The 22,422-nt window shown below is 51.3% G+C and overlaps 1 protein-coding gene across 2 annotated transcripts in view; it reads left to right on the forward strand.

Moving 5' to 3' along the window:
* Positions 1-22,422, forward strand: part of CARM1 (coactivator associated arginine methyltransferase 1) — a 43,111-nt gene that overhangs the window by 8,863 nt on the left and 11,826 nt on the right. For both annotated transcript variants that reach the window (XM_045852965.1, XM_045852964.1), the window contains exons 2-4: positions 17,727-17,852; positions 19,239-19,345; positions 20,298-20,402. In XM_045852965.1, the coding sequence (XP_045708921.1) occupies positions 17,727-17,852; positions 19,239-19,345; positions 20,298-20,402 (338 nt within the window). The remainder of the gene's footprint in view (positions 1-17,726; positions 17,853-19,238; positions 19,346-20,297; positions 20,403-22,422) is intronic.

Consider the following 22,422-nt stretch of genomic DNA (forward strand, 5'->3'; position numbering starts at 1 on the left):
CCAAACTCACCCAGGAAGACAGGGCCCACCAACAGTTCTTTGAAGATGGGGAGACCAGACCTTTCATTCCTTCAACCAGAAACATGTATGGAGAGTGGTCTTGCTGTCTGTTTATTGTGGTAGTTACCATGCATGTAATTTGAAGTGACAAAATTTTACTGAGCATCTGCTGTGTGCCAGTTACTGTTTTTGGAGCTGGGGAGACAGTAACCTAAGATAAGCACATGGTCCCACATTTCTGAGTCTGGCAGTGTTGTGTGACAGTCAGCAATCACCTGGAACATGCTAGTGCTCCTAATGGCCGGTGCCTGGGAGAAAAATAACAGGAGCTGAGGCTCAGGAATGCTGGAGGAGGGGCTTGTTCAGGAGAGAGGGGTTGGGGGGCGGGGTTGGGGGGCCCTGCTCAGGATGGAACGTTAAAGCTGCCAGGAAGAGAACAGGTGGGGCCTATGAGTTCTGACCCCACACCTCATTATCTGCATTCCCTTTCTGTACCCCAGTTTTCTTTGCTGTAAAATGAGGGTCTTTTAATTTTTAAAAAAAGATTTTATTTATTTATTTTTAGAGGAAAAGGGAAGGAGAAAGAAGGGGAGAGAAAGACATCAGTGTTCTAGAAAAACAGTGATTAGTTGCCTCTCACTCGCTCCCATCCAAGGATCAGGTCCGCACCCCAGGCATGTGCTCTGACTGGGAATTAAACCAGTGACCTTTCACTTTGTGTGACAGTACCCAACCAACTGAGCCACAACGGCCAGGGCTGAAATGGGGATCTTGATAGTATCCACCTTGAAGGGTTGTTGTGACTTGTGAACTAACAGAAGTAAAAGTGCTTAAAATAGTGCTCGCTCCCCAGCAGCTGGGAAGACCTCTGGGAGTGAGCCCATGGCCGTCTGTGGCCAAAAGCAGCCGGCAGCCAGTGTGGCTGGAGCAGGGCATGCTGGGGGAGGGTGGGTCCCAGCAAAGCATTGATTCTAAGTGTTGGGGAGGTGATCCCTGTGGCTATGTCTGGGATAGCCCAGTTCTGTTCCCCATACTTTCCCAGCAGGGTGATCCTGAGTGAGCCTCAGTATCCTGAATCTCAGCTTCCTTGTTGGTGGGGAGGTCTCACTGAGAGGCTGAGCTGGTGGCAGGTGACCTTGGCAAGGATGGATATATGTGCCCAGACTATAGGCACAGCCCTGCTGCACAAGTCAGATATGAACTCCACCCCTGGCACACTCTTAGTCTTGTGGAGCAGAGAGAAGGCAGAGGAGGAACCCCATTCCTCATTCTAGGGGAAGTAGCTGGGGGCTCATTGTGAAGAGAATGGCAGCTGAGGAGCTATGTGTAGGGGCAGGAGGCTGTGGGCCAGGGAGAGAATTGAGGTGGGAAGGAGGGAACTCAGGGGCGGGGCAGTATGTCTGCTGGGCTGTCAAGCCGGCTCTCAGGGCAGCTGGGGTCTGCAATGTCTCTGGGTAAGTCCTGATGCTCTCTGGGGCCCCTGTCTTTCCCCTGCTTTGCATTCTTTGGCTGGAACATTCTCCCTTCCCCCTCTTGGACTGCAGCAGCCTTCTCGGTCAGAACTGCTGGAGGTAGTGATTAGCACAAGCTGGGTAGCCTAACCTTGATGTGACCTTGTGACCCTGGCCAAGTGACCTAGTCTGGGCAGTTTCCTTCCTGGAAAACAGAAGGTAGCTTCAAGGGCTGGCATCAGCCAGCACAGGAGATGAATAACACAGTGAGATATATATTATATCTCCTCAGCCTGCTGTGTGGCCTGGAAGAGGTGACGTGTCACAGGTGTGAGGGTGATCATTAAACTCTGAGACAGGTAGAGCTGGGTGGGGCACAGAGAGGTGGCCTTTCCCTGTTGGAATGACCCAGGCGGGAGCTCCTCCCATCATCATTTTGGGGACTTGTTTTGGGAAGCTTCAGGATTTGGGCCTCAGGAATAATGCAGGGCAGGGCCATGGGCACCTTCACACCTGCCCAGGAAGCCCATGGCACCTGCCCTGGTGCTTGTTTCACTGCCTGGCTCTGACTTTCTGTTTAGGAATCTAGAGTCCCTGACTTCCTTCACCCCCACTCCCTTTGTTCCCCCAAAACAAGTTATATGAAGAAAATTGAGACCAGGCCCCGCCCAGGCATGCAGGAGTTGGATATGGTGACTCCGTGGCCCTTGTGTGTTTCCTCTGGTGGGTTATTCTTTTGATTACCTATTTGTTTAATCAACACACAGATGCCCAGGCCTTAGGTGTCCTGTTTGGTGTCTTTCACAGTCATGTATACCCTCCTAACTGCCCCCAAAACCAGACCTAGAATTTGTCCCTCAGCCTCTGGGTAGCTTTTGTTTGGTCAGGTGCTGCCAGGCAGAACATTCTTGAAAACAGGTCCAGACTGGTTGGAGGGAGGGGGGCTCTGTCTCCTCCCCACCCCCACTCCTTACACAGAGAGGGGAGAACCTCCTTTTATTCCCTGTTTTTGTCTGTTTCTTTCAAGCGTTTCATCACCCACTGCTTTGGCAAGAGCGGGTCCGGGCTGTTTTTCCTTTAGATCGGTGGTGGATTTGCTCCCCCGCTAATTGTGTTCCTGTGGCTGGGGTTCGTTTTTGCTGTGAGTGTTCTACATGTCAGAGGGGAATGGTTTTATGGATAGAAACCTGCCTGACAACCAGGCACTGATGGGATTCTGGGCAAGGAAAGGACCCTGGCGGATCAGCGCCTTAATGAAAAAGAGATGCTCCTGTGACTCCCTGCAGGGGACATGGGAATCAATAATCAAAGACAGATTGGGGGGCCTCTTGCAGACCAAAGAAGGGCATTCCAGAGAACTTTCCAAATTCTTCCTTGAGCTGGAGAGAAGGCAAAGGCAGATTGGAGCTTCTAGACTTCTCTTTCGTGCCCTGAGGGCCCCTGCACAGAACCTAACCTCTGACTCCCCTCATCCCCCACCCCGGGCTCTGCTTACGGGTTCCTCCAGACCCTAACCATGGCTAATGTTTACAGAGCCAGAGCGTGTGCCAGTGGCCCTGTGCCAGGCGCTTTACGTTCATTGACTTGCTGAACCATAGAAGAGCCCCAAAGGGTGCCATCTGCTGTGCACTGTTGGCACAAGGGTGCTCAGCAGAAGCATGAGTTGTATGAGACCAGCTCATTCTTTTCCCCACACCATGCATGCATCATGGGGAGCCACAGTAGCCACGGCTCCTAACCTGTTTTGTAAACAAGGCACTTGATGGTGGGTGGCAGTCTGGAACGACAACTCAGTGGTCTCCACCAACCCTGCTGCCTCTTGGGCACTGCTGAGGAGGAGTCCAGGCCATACCAGGAGATTTAGCTAGCACCTGGCATGGAGGAGGCACCCACCTGCCCCTTCTTGTCATTGTTCTATGTCAGGGCAGTGGCCCCGTATACCCTTCTGGAGCCCAAAGACAGTTTTTTCTTATTCCTGTCTAGTTGCCGAGTCCCTTATGGTGTCCCCTGTAGCCTTCGCCACATCTGGAGTCACATCTGGTGAGGCTGGCAGGCGGGGTGGGCGGTGGCCCTCCCTAACTTAAACATCCTGTTCTCTAAGCCCCTGGTGGGGCCATTCAGACCTCCGGAGCCCCAGGGGCCTAGCAGAGGCCTTTCCACCAGCAGTGCGGCCTCAGGATATCCTGTTTCACCTCTGGGCCAGTGGTCAAAACCTTTTTTCAAAAGGGTCTCGGTAGGGGGACTCCAGTCAGCGGCATCCCCGGGCTGCAGTCTTTCATCATTCATTCCCTGTGAGGCTGTCCCTGCCGCGTCCACCAGCCTCTTCTGCTTTGGCCTCTCCAGAGCCACACTGGGCTGCATGTTGAGGCCCCTTGGCCAGCTGGAGGGCAGCCCCTCTTCCTACTAGGAGCCACATTATCGATCCTCAGACCCCTGACTGGCTCAACTTCCTGCTTTATCCTCCAAGTGGCAGGAGCCAGAGTATGGAGTGTATCAACTGCCCAGAGAGCCAGTCCCCTGCACAGCTCTGGGTGTCTTGACACACCTCCTGCCAACCTGGCTTTCCAGGCCTCCCTAAGTGTCTTCCCTGCCAAGGTCCTCTCCTGCTTGCCTCAGTCCTTGCAGAACACTGCCTGCTCAGCTCCGGCTGTGTATTGCAGGTGGTGGGAACCCCCAGTGATCTCTCACAGCCATAAGAGGAAGGCTCTACCACCTCCCTGTAGTGGTGGCTCAGGCAGGGAGATGGCACCTGTCAGTCATGGTTGACCAGCCAGGTTTGGCTCTGTCTGGGTCCAGAGCCCAGTCCCCCCACAGCCTCCTGGGCCCAGATCTCCTCCTTGGAGGCTGGTATGTGGTTTGGCTGTCTCTCACAAGCTGCTGGGTCCCCAGGCCGAGCCACTCCCAACATGTCATAACTCTGTGCCTCAGTTTCCCCACTTAAAAACAAATTAAATGTACCCTGGAAGGTGATTGGGAGCACTAACTGATGCACTGTGTAACATCAGGTGTGGTGCTTGGTATTACATAAATCACAGCTTCAAAGTCATAGCTGGGGAGGAGAGGCCATGTGAAGGAGGCTGGTGGCTCAGCTTCTGGAGCAGCAAGAGGCTGGGGTGGCCTGTTTGTTTCCTTGCTCACCCCCACCCCTTCACAATTATTCGCTAAGCCCCTGTGCTTTCAGGGGCGGAAGAACTGGTGCACATCTGCTGTCCCTTTTGTAGCGCACAAAGCCTGGTTGCGGCTGATTAGCATGGATGGGGAGATATTTGCATGTAATAGCTCCCGCCCAATCAGTGCCCTAGGATTCTTTTCAGAAAAGCTAGGCCCTTTCTTTGTCTGGTCCTCCTTTGCTTGGGGTTACCCTTCTGCACACCTCACAATTAGACTCCTTTTGGGGCCCATCAGGATCAGGCCTGCAGGGCCCGAATCCTTAAACTCCAGAAGGCAGAGCTGGCCTTTCCCAGAGAGGAGCCCCTGCTGAGTGTCCCCTCTCAGGCCTCTGACCTCTGCAAGCCATCACTGATTTATGGGGTTTTGTTGTCTCTAGTGCAGGGGTCTTTCTCAAGCCCGTCAGCCCACGGGCCAGTGCAGGGTGAGCCTGTGTGCTGTTTCTCAGGGTATCACCCCCATGAGCGGCTCTAGCAGTCTCCCAAATTCAGCAGAGAGGCCTGTGGCCTGAGGAGTAGTACTGGGGCAACAGGGGCCTTACCTTCCCCACGTGCCAACCGGAAACCTTCGGGTGGGGGGAGTTGTTGCTCCCCAGATGGCTGCCTCTCCAACTGGGAGCCTGTCACCCCTGCCACTAGGTAACTTTGGCAGTGATCAGCCCTCATGGGAAACGTGTCTTCTCTTGTATTCACACAGCTCCTCTTGGAGTAGATTTAACTGTTTGACTTTTCCAGTTGCCCATAAATTGCCAACCCTGGATTCAGCATGAGACTTTTGGGCCAGCAGAGGTGGCTGTGTTGAATTATTGTGAGATATTTTGAAAGGAGTGAAGTATACAGCAAACACTGTGTGTTTCCACCCCTTCCTTAAGAAATAAAACTCGGATAGAATGAAGCACCCCCTATCCATCTTGTCTCCTCCCAGGGAGGTGACCTCATGTTCTCCAAATTCTGGGGGGGTTAGCCTTCACCAGGGGCCATTTTGATGTGGTCTAAAGACCCAGCCTAAATGAAGATGTGCTCAAGCACCATGTTAAGCTGGTGCCTCTCTTGGCTGCAACCAGGTGTCCCTGAGGAGCTCACTAGCCTGGTTGGGCACCAGCGTGGCCTTGTGTCCAGAATTCTCTCTAGCTCTCCTCTCTACTATATGCCTCTGTCCTTAGGGACATGAGGGCCAATAACACCTGCTGTGTGCCCTTGGGTCTTGGGCTGAGCGCAGGGTGTGTGAGTCCTACGACAACATGGGGCAATGCATTATTACTTTATTTTTCTAGTCATGAAAGCTGAGGATTTGGTGAGGGCCCTCCTGCCAACTGGTTCAAGAACCAGGGTTCTGACAGCTACCTTGCCATGTGGTCTCCACCACAGGGGGAAAGGGGCTTTCCTAGGTGACAACTGTGTGGAATGCAGGCCTACTGCCCCAGGCTTAAAGAAACCTGAGCCTCTAGTGGCCCTTGGGTGCCCAGACTTGGCCAGCTCACTGCCCCTCCTCCATCACACCCACTAAGTGGGGGTGGGAAGGGTGCAGGCCTGCTCTGGGGAAGACAGTGGCTGGAGGCTGAGGTACTGGTGTGCTCCATCCTCTAGCTGTAGTAGGACCCTTAGGTCATAGGGCCTGAGGCTGCAGAGGACAGGGCTCAGGGCCTGTTCCCACTGCCCTTCCCTATCTAGCAGCGGGGTGTGGCACACTTAGACCTGCTCACTTTGGGGTGGGCACAAGCAATGTCCTAAATGCCTTTTGTCTGGTTGTCTTTTGTGCGCAGGGTAAAAACTCTAGCTGCTCTGGAGGGTGTAACACGAAGAGTCCCTCTTTTTCTTCCACATCCTGGCCTATCCCCATACCTGGTCTTCTGGTGTGACCATCCCACACCATTTTCCAAGTATTTTTGCATAAATCTCTCCCGAGGACCCCCACTGGGGAGGATGGTGCCCGTGAAAAGTGCGCCTCCCTTCCAGAGGCAGCTACTGGAGTCATTTCATTGTGTTTCTTTGTAGACAAGGCCCAGGCTTGCAGTGTGCTTGGCCCCACCTTTCCCCCTCTCATTTTACACTGTTTTACACTGTTCTGTGCTTAACAGTGTGGCTTGGTTATCCTAACATGGCAGTGTTTACAGATTGAAATCTGTCTTCATTGGCTGCACTGCACCTTCATTCACTCATGTAGGTATTTAGGTTCACTGCTGCTTTGAACAGTCCTGATCTAGGTGGATTGTGGCCTACATCCATAAGCAGAACTGTAGGATAAGACACGGGGTTGCTGGGTTGGGATCTGGGAAGAGATGGTCAGATGCTGCAGGGTGCACAAGGCCTGCCCAGGGAGTCTGGGTTGACTCTCTCAGTCCTCAAATACCTTGGCGCAGGCCAGTGCATGGTAGCAACAGCTCTGAGCATTTCTGAGGACAGCACCACAGCACCTGGCTTCAGGTTACCTCTGGAGAGGAAGGCTGGACTGGGTTAGGATTCCCTAGTTGGTACTGATCTAACGATGGCCAAAATGGCTGCGCAGCCCCGTCACAAAGTACTTAGTACACTTGCTGCTACCCTGTTATCTCAGTAAGCTATCATCACAGCAGGGGCTTATCACCATTTCATTTCCATTTCACAGTCAGGTCCCTGAGGTCAGGAGTGAAGGCAGGGGGTGGGGCTGGCTACCAGTCCTCCCGGTGGTTCTGTCCTCTTACCCATGATGATCCTTTGACAGATGAGGACATTGAAGCCCATGGTCACATAGCCAGAGAACGTCAAGTTTGGCCCTGAACCAAGGTCCACCTTGACACTCATCATTTTAACCACTGCTGTCTTTGGCCTTCCTTACTGGATGGTTGGAGAGTGATCTGTTACCTCTGCTGGCCATGGGGCATCATGCCACACAGGGACAGAGGGAAGCTTCCAGGGCCCACAGTTTGGAGACTTAATTGCTGCCTCCAGGGCAGTGCGGCCTGTGCTTCTGGTAGGCAGGGTGTCCTTCCAGGACTCAAGCCCGGCATCACCCAGGTCCTGGCTTAGTGTGATTGCTGTCACCTACTTGAGGCAGTCTGTACTCTGCCTGGTATCCTACATCTGTGTGATCAGACCCCCCTGAGTTCCTTCCAGCCCCTTACCCTACCTTCTTACTGGTATACCATGTACCATTGGCCCCCACTGGCACCTGTGAGTGTGGGGAGACAGGCCTGGCACCCTATTCTCTGCTGGGGCACCTGCACCTGTGCTTGGCATAGGGCAGCTGCAGGCAGGAGCTTCCCAGGGGCCCTAAGCAGAGGGAAGCTGCTACGGGAGGCTGGGGAGAGCACCTTTATTTTTCCATGTCTCCCTGCTTTACTTGTTTTTCCTCTAGAAGGTGAACAGCCCATGTTTTATTTGGCAGCAGGAGACAATTTAATAGAAGACTTCACGTTTGGATAAGTGTTTCTATTTCCCCGCTCCCCAAGTTCCTCATTTGGTGGCTGTAGTAGGTTTCCTGTTGGAGAGGCAAGGACTGGAAATGTAGCCTTTGTGTTGTTGATCTTCCCCTGAGCTGATGGTGGCTGCTTTCCCGTCTTGTCTTCTACTTCCCTGTCCTCCACAAGGGAGAGAACTTTCCTCATCATGCATGAGGATGGAAGGTTCTGCTGGAGAAGAGATTAACTCCAGGCATTTTGTTCCTGTTCCACTTCGTCCCTCTGACCCAGGTCTGTCCAGCCTAAAGGGCTTGAGACTCCACTGCTTGCTTCATTACTTTCCAGAAGCAAGAGGGTAGAGCAAGGAGGACACTAGGGGCAGAAAGGTGACTATGCAGGGCCACCTGGTACCCAGTGTCTCTGAACAGCTAAGTGACCGTCCCAGGCCATGAACTAGGTCAGGGCCTAGGTGCCTAGTCTCCCATACCAGCCGCTTCCTGCACGTAGGGAGGTGCCCCCCCCCCCCCGCCCGACTGCATGCCCCAGGCCTCCACGCAGGTCAGCATCCTTGAGTGCCCTACACTTGCAGAGCCCTGCATCTGTGCAAGAAGGGTGTTGGATATGGAGCCACCCTGCAATTGTGGCTTGTCCAGAAAGTTCTGGAGGATCTCCAGGAGAAGGTAACAGGGATAAGGGGAAAAGAAGGATGCTCTGGATCCCAGGAGCCATGGAGGCCAGAGAGAAGTCCTTTCTGCCCATGTTCTGGGGGGGTGGTCAAGGCCAGCATGGCATGACTGGGGAGATGGAGAGGTGTGATGAGGCTTCAGACATTGACAGGGGCTCATGGGCCCTATAAGGAGTTTGGACTTGTTCCAAAAAGCTCTGGGGAACCATGGAGGAGTGGAAGCAGGCAAGAGACCACAGCTGTATTCAGCTGTATTCGAAACTGTGACTGGGAGGGACTGGACACTTGGCCTGTCACCCAGGACTACTGGTCAGCGCCCCTGAGATGGATGTTAGTGTGTCAACCTCCAGTTCTGTTGAAGCATTCCTGGGAGCTGGGCCTGGGGTAAGGTGGTGAGCTGAGTGTTTCCTTGAAGCCAGGACCAGGGATCCCCCTGTGCCTCAGCATCCCCCCAGATCCTGCTGCCTGAATCCCAAGGTGCTGTCCAGGGAGCCGACAAGGAGGTTGGCTCTGTGATGGGCAGGTAGCAGGCAGTCTGCCACCTCTAGAGCTGCCCCTTTCTGAGCCTCCCTCATCTCCTGGCCAGCAGCTCCTCCTTCAGTCCTGTCTCTCTCAGCACATGGTCCTTCTGGTGCTGCCAGTGGCTATGGAAGCAGCCAAACTCGAGCTATGCTTCCACCAGGTCCTCTTGCAACCCCTCAACAACCCACCTGTCTTGCCTGGGAGTCTGTCTTAGCAACCTTCCTGGGCCACAGCCACACTGTCTCAGTTGCCCTCATTCTCCTTTCGGGGCCCCTCTGAGGAAAATCATTCCTCCTGCTCTGACTGGTGTGTGGCTCAGTGGGTTGGGCATCATCCTGCTAACTGATAGGTCACCAGTTTGATTCCCAGTCAGGGCACAGGCCTGGGTTATAGGTTTGGTCTCCGGTCGGGGTGCATATGAAAGGCAACTGATCGATGTCTCTTTCTCACATTGATCTTTCTCTCCCTTTCTCTCTCCTTCCCTTTCCCTCTCTCTATTAAAGAAAAAAAAAATTCCTCCTGTGTGTTTCACACTGAACACTTTGAACACTTCTGATTACCAAGTATGTGTGTGTGTGTGGGGGGGCGTACTTCCCACACACCAAGCTGGGTATCCTGTAATTCAACTCAGTTCTGACACTACCTCCTTGGAGATAGCAATAGATCCCACAGGTTAAGGGGCGGGTCCCGCAAGATTGTACACTAGTAGCAGATCCAGGTTGTCACCTGTGCTTCGGAGCTACCAGCTATAAATTGGGTTTTCCCTTGACACCATCCTCTGGTTTGACAGATCTCTTAGAGTGACTCACAGAACTCAGGAAACCATTGCACTGACCAGATTCAGGTTACTATAAAAAGCTTTACTTCAGGAACAGCAGATGGAAGAGATGTATAGGGCAAGGTGTGGCATGGGGAGGCACGAAGCTTCTATGCTCTCCCAGGTGTGCCACTCTCCCCAAATCTCCAGGTGTTTACCAACCTGAAAGCTCGCAGAACCCAGTCCTTTTGAGTTTTTATGGAGGCTTTATTATGTAGACATTTGATGAAATCTTTGGCTATTGATAGTTGTGGGGTGGGAGTTGTGGGGTAAGGGAGACTAAGAGTTCCAACCCTCTAATACTTGGTCCCTCTGACAACCAGCCTTTATCCTTAGGGACATTTCAAGGGTCTTCTCACTAACTAACTTTTCACCACTCTGCAGTGGTTGAAAGGGGTGTTATGAAACAAAAGACACTTTTTATTATTATTATCACTTAGGAAATTCGAAGAGTTTTGGGAACTCTGTGCCAGGAACAGGTAATAAATACATACAGGGTCTGGCACAAATCATGCCCCCTTGTTATTAAAAAATCTTTTATTACAAAATCATAGGCATGTAATTCTGTACCATAATATCACACTCAAGCACACCATATGACATTTTAGGTGAAATGTTCAAATTGGAACTAAATTATTACATTCGTATTATTACCCTACCAACCACACTCAAACAGGCGTTACTTCTGCCAGACTATATATTGTAAATTTCAGCATTGCAGCCCCCTTTTCCCTCTTTTCCCGTGTGCTGTTTCCTCTCATTGGTGAATTTGTTCCCGATCTCTTTCCCAGGCTGGATCAGGTGCCACCTCCAGGTTCCCACTGTGGCCCTCCTCCCCTGGCCTCGGTGCCCATCACCTGGGGATCCTCATAACTGCCACCCTGCTTGCCTCACTTCACCTCCCCTCCCCTCCCCTCCTAGGTGGGGATGGTGTCTCTGTTGCTCAATGTCTGGTGAGCAAATGATGTGGGTGGAGAAGGGGGCTCAGCATCCAGCCTCCTGCTCCTGTAGTTCTAGATGCCCCTGCTGGGTTTGTATTGGATTGGCCAAAAAGTTCGTTATGTTTTTTCCATACGATGGCTCTAGTAGTGCTTAGTTGTCTTTAACTTCATTTGAAATAATTTTGTTAGATTGTATTGTGACAGCTGTCATACCAGCTGTACATTGAAAAAAATTGAAGTTTTGTGCAGCCATTTTTATTTTTTTATTTTTAAAGATTTTACTTACTTATTTTTAGAGAGAGGGGAAGAGATAAAAAGATAGGGAGAGAAACATTGATGTGTGAGAGATACATCGATTGGTTGGTTGCCTCTCACATGCCCCCAACTTGGGACCTGGGCCACAACCCAGGCATGTGCCCTGACTGAAAATTGACTGGCGACCCTTCAGTTTGCAGGCCATCACTCAGTCCACTGAGCCACTCCAGCCAGGGCCTATGCAGCCTTTTTAATACTGAAGATGGAAGAGGATATGCAACATTTTTGGCATTTTATGCTTTATTTTAAGAAAGGTAAAAATGCAAAAAAAAAAAAGATTTGTGCAGTGTATGGAGAAGTTGCTGTGACTGATGGAATGTATCAGAAGTGGTTTGCAAAGTTCCTTCATGCTACTGACATTTTGGACAAATAATTCTTTGCTGTGGAGCTCTCTTATGAGATAGAAGATGTTTAGAAGCACCCTTAGCCTCTACCCACTAGAAGCCCATAGCAGGAGATAGCCCACATACTCAAAATATCCAAATCAATAAAGTTATTGGTGAAAATGAAAACTGTGTCTTTTATTTTATGGAAAAAACCATATGGACTTTTTGGCCAACCCAACAATAAAGTTTTGTTGGCACATAGTAACACTTGATTGTTTACATGTTGTATGTGGCAGAGTTGAGTTGTAGTAGCAGATTATATGGCCCACAAAGCCAAAAATATTTACTACTATCTGCTCCTGTACGGAGAAAGTTGGTTGACCCTGATCTAGGAAGCTTAGAGAGGTTGGGCAGCCTGTCCATTAGGAGCCCAGACCCTGGAGCCAGTCACTCGAGCCACTGGCTTGTGTGTGACCTTGAGTCAGATACTTAACCTGTCTAGGCCCATTCCTCATTTGAGCCAATGGGGGCAGTGACAGTAGATACCCACAGGAGTACTATGAGGGGTTCCTGTAAAGTGCAGGAACAGAGCCTGGCCCCTGGAGGATGTTGTTACGCATGGTCTGACATCCTGGCCCCAGAAGGGTATGGGCAGGGTTTGGGGTGGCTCCACCTGGGACCTCTGTGTTTATGATACTGATTTGCAGGGGCCTTACTTCCCTGGAGGTGGGGTGGTTTTCTGACCCCACTGTGGTACCATCCTGGGCACACCTACCCAGTGGTGGTGTCCCTGGTGATTTTGGTCTCTTATCCCTTGGCCCCAGAGCTTCAGTAGGGCAGACTTGGCAGGGTGTCAGGTGGGAGGGAGGCCAGCCCATGGTGCCTGGCTGGGACCAGGAGCAGGGCATACATTTGTGGTGGATGTGGCATGATTAACCTCCCTCAGTCTGGGTTGATCTCTCTCACACTCCCAGTTTAGACCCCAGCTAGGGAGAGCCTCTCCGGAGAACGCTGACCCAGACAGTGGGCCAGGTCACAGCTCGGCTGTTGTTTCTGTTACTGCAGGGAAAAGGAACACAGCTCTGCTGATCCCAATCCGTGGGACCCCCAGCACAGCCTCCTGGCCGCCACCCCCTTTGTGTCAACCTCCACTTAATTGTCGTAGCAGTCTGCTAACCCCTTTCCTGCTTCCTGTCCCCCACCTCTCTGGGCCATGTGCACATAGCCTCCAAATACATCAGCGATGTGACAAAGCTGTGCTCTCTAGGTTGGTTTCTGGAGGCAGGGCACAGAGGCCTCGAGTTCCTGCCTTTTCTGTGGCTCACCCACTGACTGAATAATGGGTGGCTTGAGAGGGTGGTGTCCGCCTTTAAGTTTGCCAGTAGGTTTCCGGAGAGACAGGGCTGTGCCTGTGGGGGGGCCTAATCGTCATTTCCCCAGGAGATCTGTGCCCCTTTTCCCAAGGGGAGAGGCTGTCCCAGGACATTCTCCCCATGGGGAACCGTGAGGGAGCCAGGAAGCAGGGTGTATGTTTCAAGTTGTGCTCTTCATGGCCACAGGTGACCATGGACAGTGGGTGAGCCTAAGCCTCATGGGCAGCAGGCCACAGGCAGGTAGAAGCACAACGCCACCACCTCTACCCACTGTCCTGAGGACCCATCCTAGTAAGAGAAGGCGTGAGGAGGGGAGAGGGCAACAGCATGTAAGAAGGCCCAGCTGGGCCATTGCAGGAGGGTTGATGGTGGCCATGGGGAAGGGGCTGGGGAGTGGAGAGGATGATGAATGAGGGGTACAGGTCATATGACTGCCAGTCCGAGAACTCGGACTTTTGAGGCTTTTGAAAGCAGGTAGGAACATGACCCACCTTTTTTTTTTTCTGTCAAATATTTACCAAACACCTCCTATATACCAGGGACGGGCCTGTGGGGTGGCATAGCTATGACTTGCACAAAAGGCTGCCTTCACTAGCTTTGGGCTCCACTGTCGTGATGGGACAGGTCAGGTTGCCATCAGCCCCAGCTACTCTGGCCCAAGCCCAGCATCTCTAGATGCTGCTGAGCTTCCCTCAGCCACAGGTCCCTGTGGTCACCGGCCCTGCTCCAGGTTGCAGGGGGCGCTGGGGCAACCGGTGAGTTGCCAGGCTGCTTGTAAACAGAGGCCCTCACTGGTCTGCCTGCTGTCACCCTGGCTCAGCCAACGGATTGGCTTATCTCCTGCCCCGAGGGGCATGGGCGAGGGCACCATGCCAAGGTTTGGGGTTTCTTCCTGGGACCTACTTATAGCTGGACTTAGGAGTACCTTGCATGAGTCCTCTCTGGGTGCTGCATGGCCGTGAGCCTGCGGCACTGCCTTCACCCCCACTGCAGTTCAGTGGGACCTGGCCCCTGAGGTGTGAGCAGGCAGCTTGGTGGAACCCGCCCTGTGGCTCAGGCAGCCCTCTTCCAGGGTCTGGCCCAGTGCTCGGACCACACAGGAGAGCAAGGGGCCCAGTGAAAGAAACTATAGGCCTTTTACAATCGCCCACTGGGAACAGTTTTTTCTGTTGAGGTAAAATTTGTGTGACATAAACCATTTTAAGGTGCACTGAGTTCATGGGCACTGAGTACATTCCCACTATCATGTAACCATCACCTCTATCTAGTTCCAAAACATGTTCATCAACCCCAAGAAAACCTGTATCCATTAAGCAATCATTCCTCATCCTCCCTCCTCCCATCCCCTGGCAACCACCAGTTTGCTTTTTGTCTCTGGATTTGTCAATTCTGGATACTTCATATTAACAGAATCGTGTATGTGTGACCTTTTGTGTCTGGCTTCTTTCACTGGGCATAATGTTTCTGAGCTTCGTCCCTCTGGTAGACGTGTCAGGCTCCATTCTTTCTTATGGCTGAATATTTCTTTGTATGGATGCAGCACGTCTTGTTTATCCGTTCAGTAGTCGATGAACATTTGAGTTGTTTCAGCTTGTTGGCTGTTGTGAATAGCACTACTTTGAGTATTTGCACACAGGTATTTGTTTGAATACCTGTTTTCAGTTCTTTTGGCTCTAGCTATGAGTGGGATTGTTGTGTCAGAGGGAAACTGTATTTTTAACTTTGTTAGGAATCACCCAACTGTTTTCACCATTTTCTATTGCTACCAAGCAGGATACGAGTGTTCCAGTTTCCCCACATTCTTGCCAATACTTGTCGTTTTCACCCTATTTTGTTTTTAATTTCTTAAAGATTTTATTTATTTATTTTTAGAGAGAGGGGAAGGGAAGGAGAAAGAGAGGGAGAGAAACCTCAGTGTGTGGTTGCCTCCCACATACTCCCCTATTAGGGACCTGGTCTGCAACCCAGGCATGTGCCCTGACTGGGAATCGAACCAGCAGCCCTCTGGTTCTCAGGCCTGCAAGGATTGAGCCACCCCAGCCAGGGCTTTCTTTGTTTGTTTTAAATTATAGCCATTCTAGTGGGTGTGAAGTAATATCTCATAGCTGTTTTGATTTGTATTTGCTAATGACTAATGATGTTTTTTCATGAGTTTGTTGGACATTTGTGTGTCTTTGGAGAAACATGTCTCTTTGAGTCCTTTGCATGCTTTTGAATTGGGTTGTTATCTTTTTGTTGTTAAGAGTTTTTTGTAGCCCTGACCATGTGGCTCACTTGGTTGGACATCATTCCACAAAGCGAAAAGTCTCCAGTTTGATCCCGGTTGGGGCACATGCCTGGGTCACAGGTTTGGTCCCCAGTCGGGGTGTGCACAAGAAGCAGCTGATCAATGTTTCTCTCTCACATCAGTGTTTCTCTCCCTTCCTTTCTTCCTCCCTTACCTTCTTTCTAAAAAATAAATAATTTAAAAAGGGTTCTTTGTGTGTTCTGGCTGCTAGTATATACAGGCTTATGATGTGCAAATACTTTCTCCCATTCTGTAGGTTGTCTTTTCACTTTTTTGATAGTGTCCTTTGGGGCACAAAAATTTTAAATTTCAATGAAATCCAATGTATGTAGTTTTTCTTTTGATACTCTTGTTTTTGGTGCCATGTCTAGAAAGCTTTGCCAAATCCTTTGCCAAATTATGAAGACTTACTCCATTGTTTTCTTTTAGAAGTTTTATAGTTTTCACTCTTACATTTAGGTCATTAACCCACTTGAGTTAGGTTTTATGTGTGGTATGAGGTAGGGACCCAACTTGATTCTTTTCAAGTGGAGATCCAGTTACCCCAGCACCACTCTTTGAAGATCCTCTTTTCTCCCCACTGAGTGTTCTTGGCACCCTTGTTAAAAATCAGTTGATTGTAAATGTAAGGGTTTATTTCTGGACTCTAATTCTGTTTCATTGATTTATATATCTGGCCTTTTGCCAGGACTATTCTGTTTTAATTACTGTACCTTTATAGTAAGTTTTGAAACCAGGAAGTATCAGACAACTTTGTTTTTTTGTTTGTTTGTTTGTTTCTTTTCTCAATACTGTTCTGGCCCCCAACTGATGTGGTTCAGTTGGTTGGGCCTTGTCCTACAAACCAAATGGTCACCAGCTAGATTCCTCCTGGTCAGGGCACAGGCCCAGGATGTGGGTTTGGTCCCCAGTCAGGGAGTGTTTAGGAGGCAACCAATCGATTTTTCTCACATTGATATTTCGTGCTCTCTCTTTCTCCCTTCTTTTCCCTATCTCTAAAATAAAATTAAAAAAAATTTTTTTTAAAGACTGTTCTGGTGATTCTGGGTGATGGGGGACGTTCTGCCACATTTGTACTTGTGCTTCTCTCCATGCATAGATTTTGTTGTGGATTTGATGAGCCACTCCAAAGCACATTGTAAACATCACCAGAATTAACTTGAAATTCTACATGTGTCTTCTAAGAATAAGGGCATTCTCCTACAGAACCACGTTGCTATCATCACCTCCAGATCATTTAAAGTGATCACATCCATAGTCCACACTTACATCTCCCTGGATGTCCTTTGTAGCTCTTGGAAAGTTTTTTCTTAGGCTCCAGTCCAGGTCACACTTGGCATTTGATGGTCTTGTCTCCTTAGTCTCCCTTTTTCTGGAATAGTTCCCAGCAATTTTGGTATTTTCTGACATTGGCCTCTTTGAAGAAACAAGACTGCCTCATGATTTGTCACTGTCTGTTGTCCCCTTTTGATGAGACCAGAGCAAAATTTTTCTAAGAATGCATGACATGCCACGGCTGTCCTGCTGTGTTATGCCAGGGCCACAGTGTTGTGTATGAATTTGTCCTGTCCCTGGTAATGCTAAGTTTACCGTTGGGCTGAAATGGGCACACCTGTTGTGTGTGTCAGTTGAATGAATGACTAGTAACAGTAATAGTGGCAGGCACGTGGATGCAGTGCTTCCTGTGTGCACTGGACCCTGTGCCTGCCCCATCATTAGCCCCATTTGACAGATGAGAAAACTGAGGCTCGGAGAGGCCAAGTGACCTGCCCGTGTGCCACACTAAGCATCATAGGCAGGACACTCCCATGTGCCAGGCTGTCTGGCTTCAGTGGTCACGCTCATGATCACTATGCTGCGTAAATGCAAGAAGAAATTTCAGCAGAAGGAAGTAGAGGTGCCACCAACAATTCACTCTTCACTCCCATCCCAGCACCAATAGTCCCCCCTTCCTCTCCATGTGACATGGAAGAATTGGCAAATGAATGCCTGACTCTCTCAGTTGGGCCTGGGCCCCTGCCAGGGTCTCAGGACTCTCTGACCCTGCCAAAGGTGCCCTTCTGTCACTGTGTCTTCCCATTTAAGTGCCCACTGGATGAGCAGTGAGCCTGTCACCAGGACATGCTCCATGAGGGAATGTCCTAAGCCAGGATATCTACCTGGGCCCCACAGCTCCCAGCACTCCCCATCTCAGCCCTGGTTGCCCTGTGGACAACAGTCCTCTCCCACTGGACAGGCTGTGTCCCTGCGTCCCCACCACCTGATTGGTCACCACGTTGTCTTCTGCATGGGCTGGGCAGGCAGGGCACATGGCAGCACTTTCAGGGAGGGATTTGTGGCACCTCGAAAAAATTGGAAACGAGGGAAGGGGGTGGGTGGTGAGGATAAGACTCAAAGGCAGTTTATAGGGAGGCTTGCTCAGTGGCCCTGGGCCTGCTAGCTCATGCCCGCTTCTCTCCTTGTAGATGAAGATGTATGTGTGTTCAAGTGCTCGGTGTCCCGCGAGACGGAGTGCAGCCGAGTGGGCAAGCAGTCCTTCATCATCACCCTGGGCTGCAACAGTGTCCTCATCCAGTTTGCCACACCCAATGGTATGCATTCTCTCTGTCCCAGCGGCACAGAGAGCTCTCAGGGCTGGGGGTCTTAGGCTCTGGGCTGTGGCTGATGGGGGCTTGGACCTTAGTTAAATTGTAGCCCATCCATCCATCCCAGCGAAGGCCTCACTGTTCAAAATCCTATTACCTTATAGAGATGAGTCTCTGGGCGGCACTTTCTCAGTTCCTAGAACTCTCTGTGTCAGACCCTCCCTCAGTGGCTCCTTCGGGTCCTGCCTTCTCCTCCAACAGGCTTGTTCTAACCTCCTGGCTGGGCTGCCACCCAGGCGTCTAGGAAGGGCCTGTCAGGTGGGGTCTGGGGCCTGGCCTTCCTGACAGCAGAGGATGGGGGTGAGACAAAGTCCTGAGGCAGGCATTGGCTCTGTTGGGAGCACAGAGAGAAGTCAGTGAAAGGTTTTAAACAGACCTGCCTGAGAGGACGCAAGCAGACACCCGGGGTTACTAGGAGGGCTGTTGTGGCTTGGGGTGTGGGGGCAGCCATGGAGGTGGTCAGATGCCCAGGGCTGGAGACTGCCTGAGGTCCCATCACAGCGCCCAGTCGCTGCAGAGCAGAGGGCAGTGATTCTGGCGGGTGGCACAGGGCAAGCGCGGGAGAGCTCAGGTTGGAGAAGCACGCTGCCCACGGCCACCCAGCTCCCAGGAGCCGCCTCACTTGGCTCCGTGCTCCCATGGCCCAGACCAGCCTCAGGCCACCCACCCCTGTGCACAAAACACTAACTCCACATCCTTCCCCCTAGTACCTGGCACCTGTCCTTCTACTTTCTGTCTCTGATTTTCTTCTACTTTTTTTTTACTTGATTACAATTTAGCAGTCGTCATTCTATGCTAACAAATACAGTTAATTTTAAAGACTGCATAACATCCAGTCCAGGAGACCCATGGTGACTGGTTCTCTGAAGTGCTTCTGTGTCCACTCACGTACATCGGTCCCCTGTTACGGGATATTGAGGTGGTGTCCCTTGTGTCCACTGCCATTCAAGACACTGCCATGCACTGCTGGGTGGACTTGCTAGGGTGAGTCCCAGAAGTCTGACACCCAGGTCGGCAGGCTTGTGCCCTGCAAAGGTTTCGGCCATGCTGCCCTTTGGTGAGGTGGCGCTCAGGCCTATGGCTGCCAGCTGTGTGGAGCACATTCACTCTCGAGTACAAGATGCCTGCCTTCTTGTGTCAGGCACCAAGTGGCGGGCTTGGCTGCCCTTCTTTTCCTTTAGTTTCATCATCATTTTTGGAAAAAGAAATTGCCAAATCACACGTGCTCAATGCAGGAAAGTCAGGGTATGTGGCTAGACAGAGAGTCACTGGCCCATTCAAACTCTCCCATCCCCCAAAATTGCCATGCGTGACCCAGCTTCCCCCTTCCAGATTTCTGTTCCTTCTACAACATCCTGAAGACCTGCCGGGGCCATACCCTGGAGCGGTCGGTATTCAGTGAGCGGACGGAGGAGTCCTCCGCCGTGCAGTATTTCCAGGTGGGTACATGTGGTCTCCGAATAGGCCGTTGCCAACTGATGGCCCCTGGGAGGCCGCGAAGCACAGGGCAGGCCCACCTGGGTTCACGTCCTGGCTCTGCCCCTTACTAGCTGCGTAACCTTGGGCAGGTTTCCTCCACTTGCTGGGCCTCAGTTTCCTCATCTGTGAAACGGAGATGCCAGGGCCTGCCTTAGGAGGGTTGCTAGAAGGACTTGAGTGCAGGTGGAGTTCAAGTCCATAGGCATTTTGAGTAATGACAGCACAGATAGAATGTACCGACCACGTAGGGCATACTAGGCACTGGTCCAAGCGCTTTCACATGTATGGAAGCACTTGAGCCCTCCCAACAACTCTAGGAGGTAAGTACTATTATTGTCCCCATTTTGCAGATGAGAAAACTGACTCAGAGAGGTTAACTGACTTGCTCCAAGTCACACAGCTATTATGCAACAGAGCCAAGATGGGAAGCCAGGCCTGCCTGATGCCAAAGCCTGTGCCCCTGCCCAGGTGCCACGCTGCCTCCCGATCGCCCGTTGTCTTACAGAGAGACCCCGCAGCACCTCACCCGCCTGGCGCTCTGAGTCCTAGGGTTCTGTTTGATCTACGCTGCTTCTTTGGGGTTCCTAAGATGGGGCAGCTGGCCCTTGATCTCAGAACTCGGCCTGTGGCAAATCTTGAGTTCTGCTGGTGGATTCCAGGTCCAGGTGGCATCCAGCTGTGTCCTTTGGCCACGGTGATTGTGGAGGTTTCCCTCCTGGGGGCTGCCTCTGGCTTCTCACTCCCTCTCCTGGAGTAGCCAGCAGCTGCCAGAGGGGTTTGGTCAGCAGAGAGGGTGCAGCCTTCTGCAGGCAGTTTGTGCCTGAGGTGACCCTTCTGCTGTCTCGGGTCAGCCATGGCCTGGGCCATTTGTGCCACCGCGTGCCCTGTGCCATTGGCGTGTCTCTGTTCCAGTTTTATGGCTACCTGTCCCAGCAGCAGAACATGATGCAGGACTACGTGCGGACAGGCACCTACCAGCGTGCGATACTGCAGAACCACACTGACTTCAAGGACAAGGTGAGCAGGGCCTGCCCTGCCTCCCTCCGCCCTCTCGCCACGCCCCTTTCCTCAGGCTCTGCGCCCACCTCAGTGCAACAGCTGCCTCTGTCTTAATTGCTTTGCTCGTGGATTTTAGCTTTAACTTTTTCAGATTACAAAAGCAAAATCTACTTTTTGTAAAAACTCAACCCATCGTGCACAATATGGGCAGGAAAGGCTTCTGTCATTTCCCTCTGCAGCAGCCACTGCCCAGTCTCCCCCTGCACAGACCAGCACGTGTGTTAGAGTTACTTAATATTGTATGCAGGGTCCAGCACAAATAATGCCCCTTTTTAAATTACAAAATCATAAGCATGTCATTCTGTAACATAACAATATCACACTCAAGCATACCATATGACATTGTAGGTAAAACGTTCAAACTGCCGTCTGCCTTGTTTGAGACATTCACATAGCCTACCAGCCACACTCAGGCAGGCGTTACTTCTGCCGGACCCTACCCTGTGTGTATATATGTGTGACAGGGTTGTGTTTTACTACATACTCCTCATGCAGAATTCTCTTTACCCACCTAATGGTGTGTCTAGGGCATCACTCTCAAATCACATGAATGTAGTATAATTTATCTAGTTAGTTCCCTAATCTCTTAAGATTTTTTAAATTTTACCAAGTATTATACAGTGAGTCCTCATTTCATGTTGTTGATAGGTTCATTGACTTTAAGTGAAATGGCACATGAGGAAACCAGTTTTACCCTAGGCTAATTGATATAAACAAGAGCTCAGTTTCTGTGCCATCTCACCAACATTGTAATGAGTGACATGGGATGAAATGTTATTTGAGGAAGTGCTCTATGCTCATGATTAAAAAGAGAAAGCAGTACAGAGTATCTGTGTTCATAAGTGAGAGTTTATTCCTTTCCCCACTGTTTTAAACCCAGTAAGAGCTTGTGTTTTCCTTGACTTATCTTTGAGGGCTCTCAACATGACCCACGTGACCAAGACATGATCATTGCCTTGGTCATGTCCCCCCAGCATTGCTGAGAATTCCCTCAGGACACTAAACTCCCTGGGCCCCAGAGCCTGACTGCTGCAGCCTAGGAAGAAGTCCTGGGCAGAGCAGCATGCATGTCGGGACCATCTGCATCCCCAGCTTCCTCCTAGCTGCTGGCATGCGCTGTGCTGGAGCAGTGCTTGGGGTCGGGAAAGTGCACGCCCCTTCAGCAAAGTTTCTTCCAGCTCTCCCAGGATGGGAGTGCACTTATTTCGTGGTTCATCCAGAGCTCTGAGAGGTGCTGCCACCTGACTATCCCATCGCCCCTCTGGACACTCCCTCTGTGCTTGCCGCTGTACCCAGACCAGTTCTGCAAATACCTGTCACCACCAGGAACTTTTGTCCTGATTCTGCTGACACAGATGCAATCAGACAAACCTAGAATGAGGGATGATCTCCCACACACTAGCATGGACTGTTCTAAGAGCTCATGGCCTTGGGGCCAGCAGCCTTTGAGAGGGTGCCCACCGAGCCCAGGTCTAGGGCAGCTCATGTGGCCCGGCCCAGCCACTGGCTGATTCCCTGGGCTAGGGTCATTATGCAACCAGAAGACACTGCCACTGACACCCTAACACCTCCCAGGCCCCTTTCTTCCCTGCAAGGACTGCAGAGGTCCCAGAAGGATACCTCTCAGTTGTTGCACCATTTTCTGGGGAGGAGCACAGTACTCAACCCAGTGGATTCAGGGTCCATGTGGCCCATGGGGTTGGGGCTGAGTAAACTTTCCTTGGGAGCTCCTCCCAGGATTCAGGAATGCCCTGTGGGGCCTGCGATCGGGGGCTGCCCACCTCCTGCCCTCTGTGTGGGCCTCAGCAGTCATGCTGCAGAGCTCAGAGGTGTCTTTACCTAGTGAGCACTCATTCCCACAGCAACTACAGGCTCATTTGTGACAGCCAGGTGTCCACCAGGCCGCACAGAAAGTTCACAGCCCAGTCAGTCCTCCTGGAATCGGGTCTGAGGGCCACAGTGATGGTTTTAACATCCT

This window comes from Phyllostomus hastatus, unplaced genomic scaffold, assembly GCF_019186645.2.
Source record: "Phyllostomus hastatus isolate PE091 unplaced genomic scaffold, TTU_PhHast_1.1 phas_contig_98, whole genome shotgun sequence".
Classification (NCBI taxonomy): Eukaryota; Metazoa; Chordata; class Mammalia; order Chiroptera; family Phyllostomidae; genus Phyllostomus; species Phyllostomus hastatus.